Below are 16124 nucleotides of genomic sequence, written 5' to 3'. Positions count from 1 at the left end.
GAGCTCAGGCATACCACATGACTCTCCCAGTGCCAGCTGCTCCGCACGCCCTCCCAAAGGCAGACGCAGGAAGTGGTGCCCCATTTTACAGACAGAAGTGGGCGTGATAATCACTCACATATTGGCCCACGGACACTGTGGTACGGCTCGAATGCTCCACGTGTAACAGACCTACAGTGTTAGCACATTTTACAGATGAAAACCTGAGGCACAGAGAGCTCTGAGTGCTGCCCAAGGCCAAACAGGGCATGGGTGGCAGTGCTCAGGTTCAACCCCGGCGGCCCAGCTCCAGTCTGCACTCTGCTGAAGCAGGAGAGCCGCACAGTTACTCCCCGCAGAGGAGGAATGGAGGCCCTAAGTCAGCGGCAGAGCTGGGGCTCAGACCCAGGCGGCACGGCTCCAAGCCCAGTTGGCCTTCCTCTACCTTGCCCCACGGCCAGTGGACACAGAAGTGAAGGAGGCACCCGCTCATCCAGGGAGCCTTCAGGAGGCATCTTTACTCCCCAGACTGGGCCAAGAAACCATCCCTCTCCAGGATGTCCCAGCAGAATTAGGCAGCTGTCTGTTCAGCCTTTCTGTGTACACACCTGACTTCTCTGCTTTTCTCCCTCCTTCCCTGCCTTCTCTCTCGTTCTTCTGTCCAGCAGGCCTCCTATGCTGCTTCTTCCTTCTCCTCTGTCTCCTACTGTGTCCAGCAAACTAAAGTGGCCTTCACCCCCGAAGACGGCAGTGCCACTCAGGGCATCAGTGTGTCCGTCTCTAACTCCTTTCTCAGCCGGCACGGCAACTTGCCTGTGCCCTCGGTGAGTCGCCCCTGCCGCTCTTTACTTGGAGACAGGTGAACACGATCTTTCATTTGTAGTCTGTGCCGCTGCCCGTGACCGACTCTGTCGCCCTGCAGATACCTGCACTAAAAGGGGAGGGTGTGTATGGTTGGTGCTCTGCAGCCCGAAGTCCTGTGTGAGCTGGTGGGGGGGTGTTGGGTAGGATGGGGAAATATCAGTAGCCACACTTGGACTGTCATCACTCAGGCATGAACTGGCAGTGATATTCTGGCCCTTCAATTCTGTTCTCCCACTGGGCCTTGGGTCAACCCTGTCGGTGTTCTGGGTTTAAAAGGAGTATTCCTCACATAGGAGGCACATGACAGAGTCTGAGTTTGAGAGCTGTGTCCGTTAGCTTTTGCTGTGTAACAGACCACCCCAAGACTTTGTGGCTTAAAACAACAGTGACCGTTGGTCATTGCTTAGGACACAGACTGGTAGCGTGTCTGTGCGGATCGGGGCCAGGCATGCCTAACCTGGGCTAGACTCACCAACATCTCTGGACCCCAGAAGGGACAGTTGGGCTGATGTCTCTGAGCCATGTGACCCGTCAGCCCCTATCAGGCTGGCCTGGGCTTGTTGGCAGGGCTCCAAGGAAATGAATAGAAACTTGCAAGGTGTCTTAAGGCCTAGGCTCAGAACTGTCACTGTCACTTCCATGGCATTCCCTTGGTTAATCACAAGGCCAGCCCACGCTGGGGAATGGTCTCTGCCTCAGCTCTGTGGGAGCTGCTGCTAAATGGCTGCACGGGGCGGGGGTGCAGGAGGAGGAGCGGGTGCGGACGCTCCTGGGAACACGCTGCTGCTGACAGTTAGAGGTGCAGCCCCTTAGGAGGCACAGTGATGGTCTGTTGTCTTCTGCTGGGATCTGTGTCTGTCCAAGAGCCTAACAGCCCTGTTTCCCATTTAACCTATTCAGATGAAACTCTGGGTAGCAGAGGAAAGGACCTTTGGGAAGGAGCCACATTCGCGTTCCACTTAAAATCGATCTGTCCTTAGGTCCTTCACTTACCCTCCTCAGGCCTCAATTTCTGTCCTTTGGAATCAAATTTGTCCTTGCCTCTTATTTTGTGAGTGGGAGGATCAAGTAAAATCTTGGGAAACCGCCAGGCACATGCTAAGCTTAGAAATTTTATAATTACTACTCTTGCTCTTAGAGTTCTGGATTCTAGTCTTGGTTCTGTTCTGACTCTGTACATGAGAGCTTGGGCAAAGGGCTTAACCTACCTGGACTTCCCTTTCCCCTCTGTAAGTGATGAAGTTGACCTGTGACTGTTAGAGACCTCCCAAGCCCGGGTTCCCAGTGCGGTCTTGCCTGGTTTCCATATTCGGGAGCCGTCCAGCACCCGGGTCAGGATGGTCCTGCTCCTAGTGAAGACCTTGGGATGCGTTCTTCCCTCCAGTGCCAGGGCCTAACTTTCTGGAGCCCTCACCAACCGTCTGTGCCATAGAAAGGCTCAGCACAACCCCTGCCCCCGCCCCCCCCCCTCCCCGCCCGCCCTGCCCTGATGCACAGATGCCCTCTGTTTCCTCAGCAGGCACCTCTGGCAGGCTCCTTTCACAAATCTTACAAAACTTGGCCTTTAGACAATCCTAGCTCTTGACTGGATTTTTTCCCTCTATGAACAGAAAGTGTGAGTTTTCCTAAGAGTGTCTACAATATCCCTTTTGAGCAGTTTGGGGTAGAAGACTATCAATGAACCAGACTGTTTACTGTAGAATCAAAGAGAATCTGAGGGCACTTTAATTAGTTTGAGTGTGAGTGCGTCATAGTTCTCACCCCTGGCACACAGGCATCTCACTGCAGAAATGCTGCATTCTCAGCAGCAGGCCCGCAAGGGGGCCAAGGGGAGTGAACTCATAAAGGTGCCTTATTTCATTAAAAGGAAAGTCCCCTAGGCCTCAAGAGCCGTTAGGAATGGCCTCACTGTGTGGAACACTCGACATCTGCCCGCCGCCCACCTCCACCCCAGCTCCTGTCCCTCGGCATCAGTGCATCCCCACTGCCGTCGCCTCCCCAGCTCCCTTCTCTGGCTTGCATTTTCTCTCGCTCTGAACCCTAGTGTGCGAATCTTGAAAGTTTGGGGCTGGGTCCATGTTCTCTTTACCCTTGAGCATGGTATCATTGAGACTCTCAGGAACCATCGGTGTTGCCATTGCCCTTCAGGTGTCACAATGTCTATCAGAAAAATCACCCTCCTCCATCCCCGGGCTCTTTTCTAGTACCTCCTTCCTTTACTCGCTGCAAATGATGGGTATTTACTATCACCAAGAGATCTATCCCAATGCTAGAAATCTGTTGAAATATTTTTCCTTACCACCTGGGCTTCCAGAATGATTCTGGAGACTCGTAGATCCCCACACGCCTAACACACGGCAGTGGGTGTTAATTCAGGCCTGACGGGCCAGAGCCCTTGGCTCCCCATCCCAGTGGTTTCTGCAGATGCTTCCGCCATCCACCGAGTCGCCCAGGCAAGAACCAAGGCTTCATCTTGTCTTTCCGGCCCCACTGCCGTTTACACATGGCACCCGCGCACCCAGTCACCAAGCCCTGCAGTACATCTGCGGCCCCAACCTGTGCCGGGCCTTCTCTCCACCCCCGTCACTGCTCCCAGCACGGCTGCTGTGGCCTCTTTCCCGGCCTCGGCCTTGCTGCCACCACAGCCAGTTACCGCCCTTCCCCTCAGAGCACTACAGTGAGACCGAAGTGTCACCTCGTCACTGCAGAGCCAGGTCCAGCACGTCCCCCAGCCTTCCGAGGCCCCGCCCCGTCACTGCCACACACATGTGCTTCTCTCTCCTGCCCCTTCCCTTCCCCATCACATCTTCTCCTTGCTGTGTGGACCTGAGCAGGCCACCCCGACTCCATTTTCTCTTCTGTCAGTGAGGACACGAGACTGTCATCAGGATTAAAGGGAAGACAGGAGTAAGCGCGTGGGGAGTGCGAGGCGCACGAGCAGCGCTGAGCAGACAGGGAGGGGCACCAGCACGTCACCGCGCTGGGAGGTGTTTCTCTGTTTCGTCACATGCAGGCTCTTCTTCTCTGAGGGCAGGGACTGGGCCTTTTCTGTGCTTGCAGGCTTGGCACAGAGGTCAGGGCTGAGCCAGCAAGCAGCAGGTGCTCTGTGACGCTGAACTGACTGGGGGGGTCTTGGTTCCCCCAAAAGCAGTGGGCAGTGACCTGGGAGGCCCCCGGCCCTGTCCCTCTGCCCTGCCGTCCCATCCATCTCAGCCTGCTTCCCGACATGTCATCAGAACAGTCTGATGCTGATACGACACCTCTCCATTCCCCTGAATCAGATGCACTGATCCGAGGCTCTGGCTAAAGACCCTGTTTCTTCCTCATTTTCCATCTCTGCTGACCCAGGAGGCTCTGGCTGTGTGGCCCAAGAGTTTCACAGGCAGTTCCTGTTTGCTGAGCCCTTGAAATATGGTTTAGCTTCTCTGGGATGTTCACCCTGTGCTTTTCCGTCCTTCCTAAAAGACCCAGCCAGCACTGCCCTGAAGTGTGAAGTCCAAATTCACTGCCACTCTGAGCCTAGACACAGTGCTATGAAAGGAGGTACAGGCAGACCAGCACCCCTTCTGGATTTCTGACACCCTCAGGGGAGGGGCTAGGAGCTGGCCTTCATTAAGGCCCCAGCCTGGGGGAGATGGTTCCACCTGAGCCCGGGAGCAAGCCTGCCTTTCCTACTATGGACAGCACAGACCATGCAAGGAGGCAGGACTGGTCCTAGCCCAATGGCAGGACCAGAGCTGGGGGTCCTTGCCTCGGGGGCTCGCAGAAGCAGCCGCTCTGACTCAGCTGTTTCCGCCCCTCCCTCCTGAAGACATGCTACCTCTTTGTGGGTGATGCTCACAGCACTGTGGGCGGTCTGCGCCCTCAGACTAGCTTCAGACACAGGAGCTTCACTGTAGCCCCTTGCTGACATGTGTGTCTGACTCCGTCCACTGCAGACCAGCGGGTCAGGTGCCAGAGGACCTCCGGTGCCTGTGAAGGTCGTGTGTGACAGCACCGTTGGGGGTGCGGTCCACACACTGACAGTTACCTTCACTTCCATGTTTTCAAGGTGCTTGTCAGCCTGTCATGGGCCCTTCCTGACTGCTCTGTGATGAGATGTTTATCCCCATCCTAGAATAGAGACGGAACCAGAATAGAGACGGTGAACCATTTGCTCAGTTGTAAGTTCAAGCTAAGGTTAGAGTCCAGATCCCCATTGTGAAAAATACGGTGTTAGGGTGACATTTATGAATTGATTAATTGCCAGGAAACACTGAGACCTAGTAAGCTTGGCAGAGAGCAGAGCTGGAGCCTGGGTGGGGCGCGGAGAGGAGGCTTTGTCCCTCTTGTCCTCGCACTTTACAGAGCGAGCTGTAGGCTCTAACAGGGCGCTGGGGATAAGGGTAAATCAGAGCCCTGTCCTGCTGGTTAAATCCCAGCTGAGTGAAAACGGTTGTCAGGTTCCTAGACAACTTTCCACAGAGAGTTGAGTTATTAAGGTGGATGTTAGTGAGTATACAGAGCTTCCTGCAATGTATTGAAGGTGCTGCAGGAGTATGATTAGCCAGGAAACCACTGGGCAAAAATTCAGTGTTTTCAAGGAAGCTCTTGCGATTCAGCTTCAGTCACGCAAGAAGAAATAGTAAATTTCTGCTTTCACCTGTCCTAAAGTTCTCCTGAAAAAAAAACTTCTTTGTTGTAAAATTACAAGTTAGAATTTGGAAATGGATTTTTAAAATAGGCTCTACGAAGAAGTTTATTCAAAGAGAGGAGACTTTTTGGATCCGACATGACACTGGTGTTTCCTTCCTTGCGTGAGCTGAACGCAAGGAAGTTCACAGAAGAGAACCAACGGCGGTGTCTCCTCGGCCTCGAGCGGAGAAATCTTGAATGCAGACGCCTCAGAGTCTGCCACCTGACTCCGGAAACTCGTGTTTCAGTGTTAACTAAGATGAAGTCGTTACAAATTAACACAAGCGCATCAAAGAAGTTCCCTCTGGGCCTAAGATAGACCCAAAGGATGGCATTCATCAACATGTAGTTAGATGGGCGCAGGACAGAGAGAGGAGGCACAGCAAGCGGTCTTCCATCCAGTTTGCCACATGGAGTGACCAGGTCCTTCCTGGTGGTGACCTAGGAGTCATCATGTCCCATCCCTCTAAGAACCAGATCAAATGGGGTTCTTTCCAGGAGAACTAACTGAGGCCCCACATTGTGTCGATGCTCACAGGCCCTGGTCCAAGGAGGCGTGTTCTGAGCCCAGGACTGGCGCTGGGCTGTGCTTCCCAGGGGCTCTCCGTAGGGAAGGAAGCCCAAACCGCTCTAGAACAGCAGCTTCCCTTGAGCGTGTTTTTTCACCATTGATGGATAAAAATTTAAGCCCCCAAACCAGCTGTCCAGTAGCTTATCTGTTTTGCAAAGTAGCTTCCAAGAACACTGAAGTCATAAGCCTTGCTGGGGCCTGGAGTATACGGTAATGACTGATCTCCGGCCACGCCTGTACTTCCAGGACACTTCCCTGCGGCTGTAAGTCCATTCGCTCAGATGAGCGCATTTCCCTGTGATTGTGGAGCTGAAAGTTCCCTAAAGCTCAGAACCCAGGTCAGTGTGGAGTGGCCGTTCCAGTCAGGGTCCCTCGGCCTGTGGCTCCAGCCCTTTGCCACCGGCCCACTGACTGCCTCCTCTGGTGCCCCTGGTCTGTTAATCAAAGGAATTCAGTGCAATGTCTGCTATACTGAACAATCAGGATTTTCCATGTGAAGGTCTGCTTTCCTGCTTTCTTGCCAACACAGCTCAGGGCCGGTCCCTGGTCATTTTTCATGCCAGGACATAGTGGGAAGGAAGTGTCGCTGAGAGCTGGGGCCTAGCCAGCTTCTGGTGGCTTTCCTTCTTAGTGTGTGAATGGTCCCACATCAAGTCAGCCTCCCTCGTTGTTTATACCCAGAAGACTCTTGGTGGTTTTTTCAGTGTATATTTTCAAAAAAAGCATTTGCTGGTTCCTTTGTCTCTCGTGTGGGCAGATCTTTGCTCTGTATCCGTGGCTTGTATATTAGGCCTCAGCGAACTGCCTTTTTGCATGCTGGTCACCACAGAGCACTCCGCTAAGGAGAGCTCTGAGCAGAGTTAGGCTGGACCCTGCAGAGCTGTGGGATTGCGTGCTTAGGGCCTGACACATGCGCAGAACACTCGGTGAGTGTGAGGTGGGCCTTCCTGACCCCATCTCTCATGAGCTGAGCCATGTGTTACCGGTACTTGGCTTGCCGTTCCAGCCTGTTGCTTCATCTTTGTAGTAAGTCTCAAAGCAGCACTTCCTGCAGATTAAATGAAGTGACTGATGTAAAATCCTTGGTGCCTCCTCTGACCAGCGGGAAGCATGCAGTGAGAGTAGCTGTCTTCATCATCATCGTGAGATGGTCTTTGGTGGCCGGGAGCCTTCCTCCCCAGAAACTTGCACTCGCATTCCTAGGTCTTCTACAGAAATCTGCAGCCTCCAGACAGGCAGTCCCTGGTGTTATAAAATCCTCAGCCCAAACAGTCTTATTCTGGCTATAAATAAAAATTCCTGCCGCAGAGTGCAGCCGCGCTCTGTCAGAAGCAAAGCCGGGCACCAGCCAGATCCTAAAATAAACTCTGGGCGGTGGTGAAGTAGCGTTTCTGTTCAGTGGCCAGCCTGCTTTTCTCCCTGCCTGTATGAATAAATGTGATCTTAAAGGGTCTGGAAATATTTTTCTAGGAGTCCGTAGGGACTGGACTTGTTGACCATGGTATGATAATGAGCCCCTGTGGAGCCCGCTCAGGGACTGGCTTTATGATGGTTAGAGAGCTGCCCCTTGCCTCTCCCTGCTCCATGAAGGTGACTGTCAAGCTTGGCTCCTGTCCCAGCATGACTGCATAGCTTGAATACCAGAGCTGCTCCAAGGCTGGTTGCTGAGGGCGGGGCAGGCCGGGACACTTTGTCCAAGAGATGCCGCACCTCCTTCCCTTCTCCTTGGTGGCTGCCCCTCTCCTCTGCAGTCCGCACTCTTGGTGGCATCCCTGAGCCTCTGTCACCAGTCTCCCACTACGGACCTGCACCTGGGCAGCGGCCGGAACTTGTCCGTTACCTTCCACGCTCTGAATTGAGACAGTTGAGCTGCTATGAGTCAAGTAATATTCTAGGCACTTCAGCTGATAATAACAGTAGAATCAATTCCTAAGTATTCCCTCATTCAGTAAATGGGTATTGAATTAATTAAGTCCCCCGGCTCTGTTTTTTGGGGAGTTCCCGATGGTATTTTGGAGGGGGTGGGGGTGCTGACACTACTTGTCAACACCAGGACTTACAGGGCGTCTCAGTAAATCTGCACAGAGACCCTGTGAGGGACGTGCTGTTGTTTTCAACCTTATTTTGAAGAGGAAAAGGCTGAGGCTCAAGAACTACATCACCTTCCCAAGTTCACACAGGTACGGGGAGCCCAGGGCCTGAGCCCAGGTCTGAGTGATTTGAGAATGTTCCCTCTCAGCAAGTGTCCCATCGCCCAGAAAGGCACCCGTGGTGTGGAGCCCACCGCACGGTGAGCTAGGAAGGTAGCATCAAGCGTGGTCCTTTGTGTGATGACCCCGACACTGTGCGTGTGTGTGTGTGGCACTTGGTGAGTGCAGGGCCTGCTCAGGTGCTCAGTGCGTCTCCATGGGGCTGGGGTTGGAAGGGTGTCGGCAAGGATGTGTCCGGACTCCGGAGTTGGCATATGTCTTAGTCCGGCCAGGCTGCTGTGGCAGAGTACCGTAGGCTGGGTGGTTTATAGCAACAGAAATTGATTTCTCACCGTTCTGGAGGCTGGCAGTCCAAGAACGGGGTGCTAGCCTGGTTAGGGGAGGGCCTCTTCCCTGTCACAGGCTTCTTGCTGTCCTCCATGGCAGAGGGGTGAGGCGTCCCCGCAGAGCCTCTTCTCTGTGGCATGGGTTCCATTTATGAGACTGGGCCCCGCCTCCCAGCACCATCCTGTCTGCGATTTAGGAATTCCGTTTGAATTTGGTACACAAACATTCAGACCATAACAACCTTGAACATAAATCTTAAACTAGGTGGGTTCATGGCCGACAGAGAGGTATGTGTTAGCAAAGCTCGGGGTAGCGCCTGTACCCTGGAATGAGCATCTGACAGGTATGGGTACTGGGCTCCTTCATGAGGTGCAGCCGCTGCCTGGAGTGGGGTGGTGTGGGGGTCTCTCGAAGTGGCCCCCTAGCACCAGGGCGTCCCATCCCTCATCTGATGCATTCCACTCCAGGTCTTGTCTGCAGACCTTCCCAGCCAGTGAGAGTGCCTCATGGTGGGGGCAGCATCCTCCCGAGGTAAAATGGAAAACCCCCAAAACCGAGCCCTGTATCCCACTGCCATCCCCAACAGGGCCCAGAGTGAGTTCCCCTGGCCTGGGTGATGGCTCCAGGAGATCAGAGGAAACGGGTCTCCTGCCTGGGGAGGGCACCATGGGCGCTCAGGAGTGAGAGCCGCTGAGCTGGGGGTCCACTCCCCCCAGCTTCTCTGGGAAGGAGGGACATGAATGAATCAGAACTAGCAGGAGTCTAAGCCTTCGGTGTCAGTACAGTGTTCCACTAACGCGTTTGACTGTGTGCGAGGGTTGGCCTTGAGTTTGTGCATTAGATGGGGAAATAAAATGTGTAAGAAGGACTAGGTACCCAGGCAGGTGTCCTGGGTCCGATATAAACCAACAGCCAGTGGGGCTGATGAGGGTGAAAGGGCCTTGGCCTCAGTGAGGAGGGAAGAAGAGCTTTAGACTCGGCTCAGGGGAGCCTAGGAGGGCGGGGCTGGTGGCAGCGGGACCGAGGGAGGGCTTTCTTGTCCCTTGAGTTTCAGCAGCTGTCAGTCCAGGTTAAAGTGTAGCTTGACGTGAACGCTTCAGGGTATGAGTGGCTTTGACCTCCTGCTAGCTTAAAATTTAATTTCTTCCTCCTTTTCCTTGTCCGCGGGTTCCAAAAATCCTGTGCCAGAATGGATGCAGAGGATCTTAAGTGGTGTGCGTGTTTGTGCTGGTGGACTTCCGTTAAGTTCCCATATCCATAGTAAGAGGTGAGCCTGGCAGGGACTTGAGACGTGTTCCCTTCCACACACTTCCCCCTGCTTCCCCGTGACAGTTGGCAGGCCCTTTGCAGGGCGTGATGAGCCTGTCGGATCCTTGGCCTGGTGGCTACTGGACCCAGAGCTTCCGCCGGCTCTCAGGCGCTGCGGGTCTCTGCCGTCGCTTCCCAGGCCGACTCAGCCTCTCTCTCTCTCTCTCTCTCTCTCTGTGGGCACCGGGGAGTGTAGCCTCAGGGCTGCGGGGTGGCATCAGAGGCATTGCGCTTTATCTGTTGAAAAAAGAAAGTAAAACTGACAGAAAGGGAAATGAACTCAGAAATTTTGAGCGTTCTGATAGTGCAATTCTTTCAACCATTTTAAAGGCTTATGCCCTCCCCTTCCAGAAGGATTTGAGGTGATGACAGTATTTAAGAGGCTGCAGTGTTTGACTTTCAAGGGGTAAAATCAAAGAAATTCATCCCCAGAGCTTGAAATGAGTAAGTATGACCGTGTGTCTGCCGCATACACTGAATTTAGCCACAAGGTTCCTGAAAGGACAGAGGCGTAGACTGGGTTGTGTGGCTGAATTTTCAGACGAAGCAGAGAATGGGACCACCCACACAGGGTGGGGGGCTTGCTCTCCTTTAGGGGCCCCCACGTCCTGCAGTTCAGACACTGAGGACGGCACTGGTCAGTGTTCAGGCCCTTCTCGAGGGAGGACGCACCGGGGTCGGGGGACCTTAGGCCAGAGGACCACAGGGGTGGCCGGGCCTGATCGGTGGTCCTCGCGAGAATGACGTGCACGGCCTGCGACAGCTCTGCTGAGGTAATCTAATTACTTTTTCTTTTGTCTGTTTTCTTCTCCCCATTCTCTCGTGTGTGTGTGTGTGTGTTCCATTTTGATTCTGCAGTGTAAGTCTGTGTTTAGGTCCTACTCCCAGGATTTCGTGCCTCACAACCAAGCTTCCGTCCAGCCTTTCCTTCCGTCTACCTCCTCCTCCTCTCCACACTTCCCACCTGTCCACCAGTCTCAGAGCCCTGACTTAGCCGGGCCACCCGTAGCCAGTCCGCCTCCCAGCACCCCGGACGGGCCTCTCTCGTCTTCTCAGGAGAGCAGCTTTCATGGGAACACTGTCCGCCTTCCTTCCGAAACCTCTTTCACTGACTCGCCCCAGACGCCTTCGGTGAGAACTCAGCACGCGCGCGCGCCCACGCGGGCTGCACGGTTCGAGAAAGCCGCTCCCTTCACGGGCTGTCGAGTGTGTTGCCGCACGTGCCCGATCGCAGCAGGGCTGGACTGAGGTCTGTGGAAGGTCACCGGGTGAAATCATAGCCCATCTGTTTCCAGGACAGAAGTTGAACCTTCTATGCAAAGTTCCCATCAGACGAGGGATCTGATTTTCCCCAAGCGGATTAGTGACCGTTTAGAGATAGTTGTAAGCATAAGGTAGAAGGCGCTGCTGTGCTCCGTCTGGTGGGTTGTTTAGAGAGAGAAGAACAGAGATCTCTGACGGCTCAAAGGCAGTTGCACACTTAGTTGCCTGCAGTGCTGAGGATGGAGGGCCTGCTCTCCTGTGCCACGGAATCGGCTGTGTACTTCCCCCGGGCACAGGGAGACGCCGCCTTGCAGGCCGGAGTGGACGCAGACACGCAGATGGGGCAGAGTGAGCGTGGGCATGTGGGGGCCGGCTCTCGGCACGCTGAGTTGTCTTGATGTGTCGCCTCTTTCCCTTCATAATTGCTCCCACCACGCTGGGGACCCCTGCAGTCCCCGCTGCGACAGAGTGGGGAGGAGTCCCCCTCCTCCAGGACAGTCCGAGTGGCCCTTGGCATCTTTGGAGATGCTCCAGCAGGGAACTTGGGTCCCCTCTCACAGTCAGGAGGTGGCAGAAGCCCCTGGGAAAGCATCCCAGGAGAGCGGAGGGCACCCGTCTTCTCTTCTTGGTGAGAGGAGTGTCCGGGCAGGGCCGGCCCCACAGGCTGCCCTCCCTCCCCGAGGGCTGGCTGGAGGGCCTGTCACATGTGCCTTTCCTCTCGTCCTGTCTCCCCCAGAGCGAGCACGCCAGTGAGGAGGCTGGTGAGGGTGAATACGTCTGTCTGTATTCCTCTGGCCAGAGCAGCGAGGAGCTGGCCCCCTCTCGAGGAGTAAGTAACCTCGGGCGCCTCGTGCATGCGGCCGGCCCATCCCGGGTCGGGCCTGCTTCTGCCTGGCTGAGCCTCCAGGTCGCTAGCAGCCTGGCCAGGCGCCGGCTCGGCTCCGCGGGGAGAGGACGTGGCTTGGCAGTAGCGTCTCCTTTTGCTGTCGCTTCAGTGGCCTGGTACTCCTCCAGCCTGGCTGGTGGGGCTGCTGGAAATTACAGGAGCAGCCTGGTGGTGCAGCTCCGGGCTTCCTTCCTGTCCCGTCTTCTGGTGTCGCTGGTTCATCTTCTGTCCCTCCGCAGAGGAAGGGACCCTTCTCTCCCACACCGAGCCTTCCAAACCCACACCCCCTCCACCGGCATGCTCCTTCACACCTGCCTTCCCTGCTTCCAGGGAAGCTGGTGACTCTGCCGGGTCTCCCTCCTGACATGGTCACCCTTGTTTCACTGCTGTCCCAGCTCGAGACAGTCAAGGGACAGCAGTTCTGCTGAGCAGTCAGCTTCCCAGGTTTTGCTGCAGCAAAGCATGAGCAAGTTCAGAATCTTCAAAATTACTCTCCCCCAGCATCCTGCGTGGGCTGAGTCCCTCCAGGGGAGGTGCCGTGAGGACTCGAGTCCTCAGGGCTCAGCTCAGAGGGCTGTTAGAAGCATGGTCAGTCTCACTCAGGGGGCCCCCAGCGGGTCCCCACAGCGTCTGAGGGGCCCGTGCACGGCGAGCCCCACGTCAGTTGGAGGCAAGCTTAGGGCATCGTGGAGTTCTCACTCCCGTGGGACTCAGCCCCGTACTTGAGAGCTGAGCCGTTTCTCCCCTGCTATTCCCACCTCAGTTGTCCCGTCCGGTGACCTTGCCCCCAGCATCATCCAGTTCAGCTCTCCTACCCCTGGACCCTGTTCAGTGCTGCAGTGCCCCCCATGGAGATGTCCACGTATCTGTGCGCCCCCAGCCCCGCCCCACCCATTCTCTGCTGTGGCCTCGGTGGCAGAGCAGGGATGCTGGAGGGCTGCGTGGCCCCTGAGTGAGGTGAGCCTAGGGTCCTGAGAGGAAGCACGGCTGCTGGATGAGGGGAGGGGTTGCACTCGTGCGCTCGAGCTGCTGGACCCTTTGGAAGCATAACTGGGAAGTGACCGAGCGGGGGCTGTGGTCCTGAGAACGCGCCGTGAGCTGAGCAGGGAGTGGGCAGAGGCTTGCTGCACACCCGCGGGCACGCGGTCAGGCACGGGCGGTGGATAGACAGGCCCTTAGCTTCTCGCAACCTCTGCTTCCATGTGTGACTGAGTGTGGTGATGCCAGCTGACAGGTGGTGTCCTGGTGAGAAAAGGTAGCTGAGCCGTAGCTTCTGTGACAGGCCTCTCCTCCAGGAGGTGTTGGGACGGCTTCCTCGGGGTTGGCAGCTGACGAGGTGATAAGTGGTGGTACTTCTCACTCTCCCAAAGGCAGGAGGCCAGTCTGAAGAGGGCCCTGTGCTTCCTGGGTGATGGACCGCATCACGGTCACCGTGTTCACATCTCAGATCGCTCCGTAGGAACTTGCACTCAGAAGCCTTTTGCAGGCAGGAATGCTGGGAAGCCCAGGTGGGCACCTGTCAGACCCAGCGCTGACTTCTCTTTTCAGGAATCACCAGCTGTGAAAGACGGACATCCCAGAGACCCCGCGTCAGTCGGTAGCACACCTGGGAAGGAAGGCCGGGACAGTGGAGAGAGGTAAGAACTTACCCGTGCAGCCGGGCGCCCTGAAGGCAGCAAGCCGCCCGGTGGGAGCTGCCCACGCTGCCCTGCCAGCCAGCATGCCAGGCCTGCTGGTGCTTTATGTTTACAGCTGCGCGGCACGGATGCTGTGTTTGTTGCACATTGAAGGTTTGTGGCAACCCTGCCTCAAGCTAGTCTTTAGCCACCATTTTTCCAACAGCATCGCGCACTCTGTGTTTCTGTGTCACATTTTGGTAATTCTCCCAGTATCTCAAACTTTCTCACTGTTATTATATTTGTTATGGTGATCAGTGATCTTTGATGTTACATTGTAATTGTTTCGGGGCACCACACACCACGCCAATAGAAGACAGAAGCTTAATCGATAAATGTTGTGTGTGTTCTGACTGCTCTGCTGACCAGCTGTTCCCCGGTCTGCCTCCCTCTCCTCGGGCCTCCTTATTCCGTGAGATACAACAGTAATGAAATTAGGCCAATTAATAACCCCACATGGCCCCTAAGTGTTCAAGTGAAGGGAAGAGTCACACCTCTCTCACTTTAAGTCAAAAGCTAGAAATGACTACGCTTAGTGAGGAAGGCCCTGCGTCGAAGCCAAGGCAGGCCTACAGCGAGGCCTCCTGCACCCAGCAGCCGAGTCGTGACTGCAAAGGAAAAGTTCTTGAAGGAAATTAAAAGCGCTGCTCCAGTGAACACACGAATGGTAAGAAAGCAAGACAGCCTTATTGCTGATCAGGAGAAAGTCTGCGTGGTCTGGAGAGAAGATCAAACCAGCCACCACGTTCCCTTCAGCCAAAGCCTCCTCCAGAGTGAGGCCCCGACTCCCTTCAGTTCTGTGACGGAGAGGAAGCTGCAGGAGGAAAGTGTGAGGCCGGCAGAGGCTGGTGCACGAGGTTGAAGAAAAGAAGCCGTCTCATAACATCAAAGTACGAGGTGAAGCAGCGAGTTATCCAGGAGATGGAGCTCAGATCGTTCATGGAGGTGGTGACACTAAACAGATTTTCAGTGTAGACGAAACAGCCGTCTGTTGGAAGGAGATGCTGTCCAGGACTTAAGTATCCGGAGAGGAGAAGTCAGTGCCTGGCATCCCAGCTTCAAGGACAGGCTGACTCTCTTATCAAGGGCTCATGCAGCTGGTGGCTTGAAGGGGAAGCCAGTGCTCATTGCCTGTTCCCTGAATCCCAGGGCCCTTCAGAATGATGCTGAATCCATTCTGCCTGTGCTCTGTAAGTGGACAACAGTGCCTGGAACGTAGTGCATCGTTTTACAACATGGTCTACTGAATATTTTAAGCCCACTATTGAGAACTACTCAGAAAAAAAGATTCTTTTCAAAGTATTGTTGCTCATTGGCAATGCACCTGGGCACCCAGGAGCCCTGATGGAGACAGACAAGGAGACACGTGTTGTCTCCATGCTGATATAACATCCTTCTGCAGCCCGTGGGTCAAGGAGTCATTTCAACTTACACGTCTTATTTAAGAAATACATCTTGTAATGCTGCTGCTGCCATAATTAATGATTCCTCTGATGAATCTGGGCAAAGGAAATTGAAAACCTTCTGAAAGGAGCCACCATTTTAGATTGCTGTTAAGAACATTTGTGATTCAAGGAAAGGGGTCAAAATATTAACATTAACAGGAATTTGGAAGAAGTTGATTCCAACCCTCCTGGATGACTTTGAGGGGTTGAAGACTTCACTGGAGGAAGTGACTGCAGATGTGGTGGAAACGGCAAGGGAGCCAGAATTAGATGTGGAGCCTGAAGATGGGGCTGCATTGCTGCGGCATCGGGATAAAACTGTGACAGGTGAGGAGCTGCTTCTCATGGGTGAGCAAAGAAAGTGGCTTCTTGAGATGGACTGTACTCCTAGTGAAAATGCTGTGAAGACTGTGGAAATGACAACAGAGGATCTAGAATATTCCATAGACTGTTGATACAGCAGCGACAGGGTTTGAGAGGATTGACTCCAGTTTTGGAAGAGGCTTTACTGTGGGTAAAATGCTGTCAAACAGTATTGCCTGTTACAGAGAAGGTGTTCATGAAAGGAGAAGTCAGTCGATGTGGCAAGCTTTATTGGTGTCTTGTTTTAAGAACTTGCTGCAGCCCACACTCCGGCCACCAGCCTTCAGCCCCCGTCACCCTGGTCAGTCAGCAGCATCAGTGTCGAGGCGGACCCCCACCACCAGCAGAAAGATGACGACTCTTACCGGTGGCTCGGAGGGTGGGGAGCATCTTTTAGGAATAAAGTACTTTTTAATTAAGGTCTGCATTCTTTTTTTAGACATGCTGTTGCCCACTTAAAAGACTATAGCATAGTATAACCGTACCTTTTATGTGCACTAGGAAGCTAAAAAAAACTCATGGGCCTCGCTTTGTTGTGCTGTTTGCTTTATTGCAGTG

The 16124-nt window shown here is 54.5% G+C and overlaps 1 protein-coding gene across 21 annotated transcripts in view; it reads left to right on the top strand.

Moving 5' to 3' along the window:
* Nucleotides 1-16124, top strand: part of RAPGEF1 (Rap guanine nucleotide exchange factor 1) — a 128823-nt gene that overhangs the window by 96502 nt on the left and 16197 nt on the right. For 8 of the 21 annotated variants that reach the window (XM_032478697.1, XM_032478691.1, XM_032478695.1 and 5 more), the window contains 4 exons: nt 645-803; nt 10792-11064; nt 11933-12025; nt 13631-13719. In XM_032478697.1, the coding sequence (XP_032334588.1) occupies nt 645-803; nt 10792-11064; nt 11933-12025; nt 13631-13719 (614 nt within the window). The remainder of the gene's footprint in view (nt 1-644; nt 804-10791; nt 11065-11932; nt 12026-13630; nt 13720-16124) is intronic. The other 13 variants (XM_032478704.1, XM_032478708.1, XM_032478706.1 and 10 more) reach the window with 8 other exon arrangements.

This window comes from Camelus ferus, chromosome 4 (genome assembly GCF_009834535.1).
Source record: "Camelus ferus isolate YT-003-E chromosome 4, BCGSAC_Cfer_1.0, whole genome shotgun sequence".
Classification (NCBI taxonomy): Eukaryota; Metazoa; Chordata; class Mammalia; order Artiodactyla; family Camelidae; genus Camelus; species Camelus ferus.
Note: the sequence above shows the minus strand (reverse complement) of the source record. Positions and strands in the feature narration are given on the sequence as shown.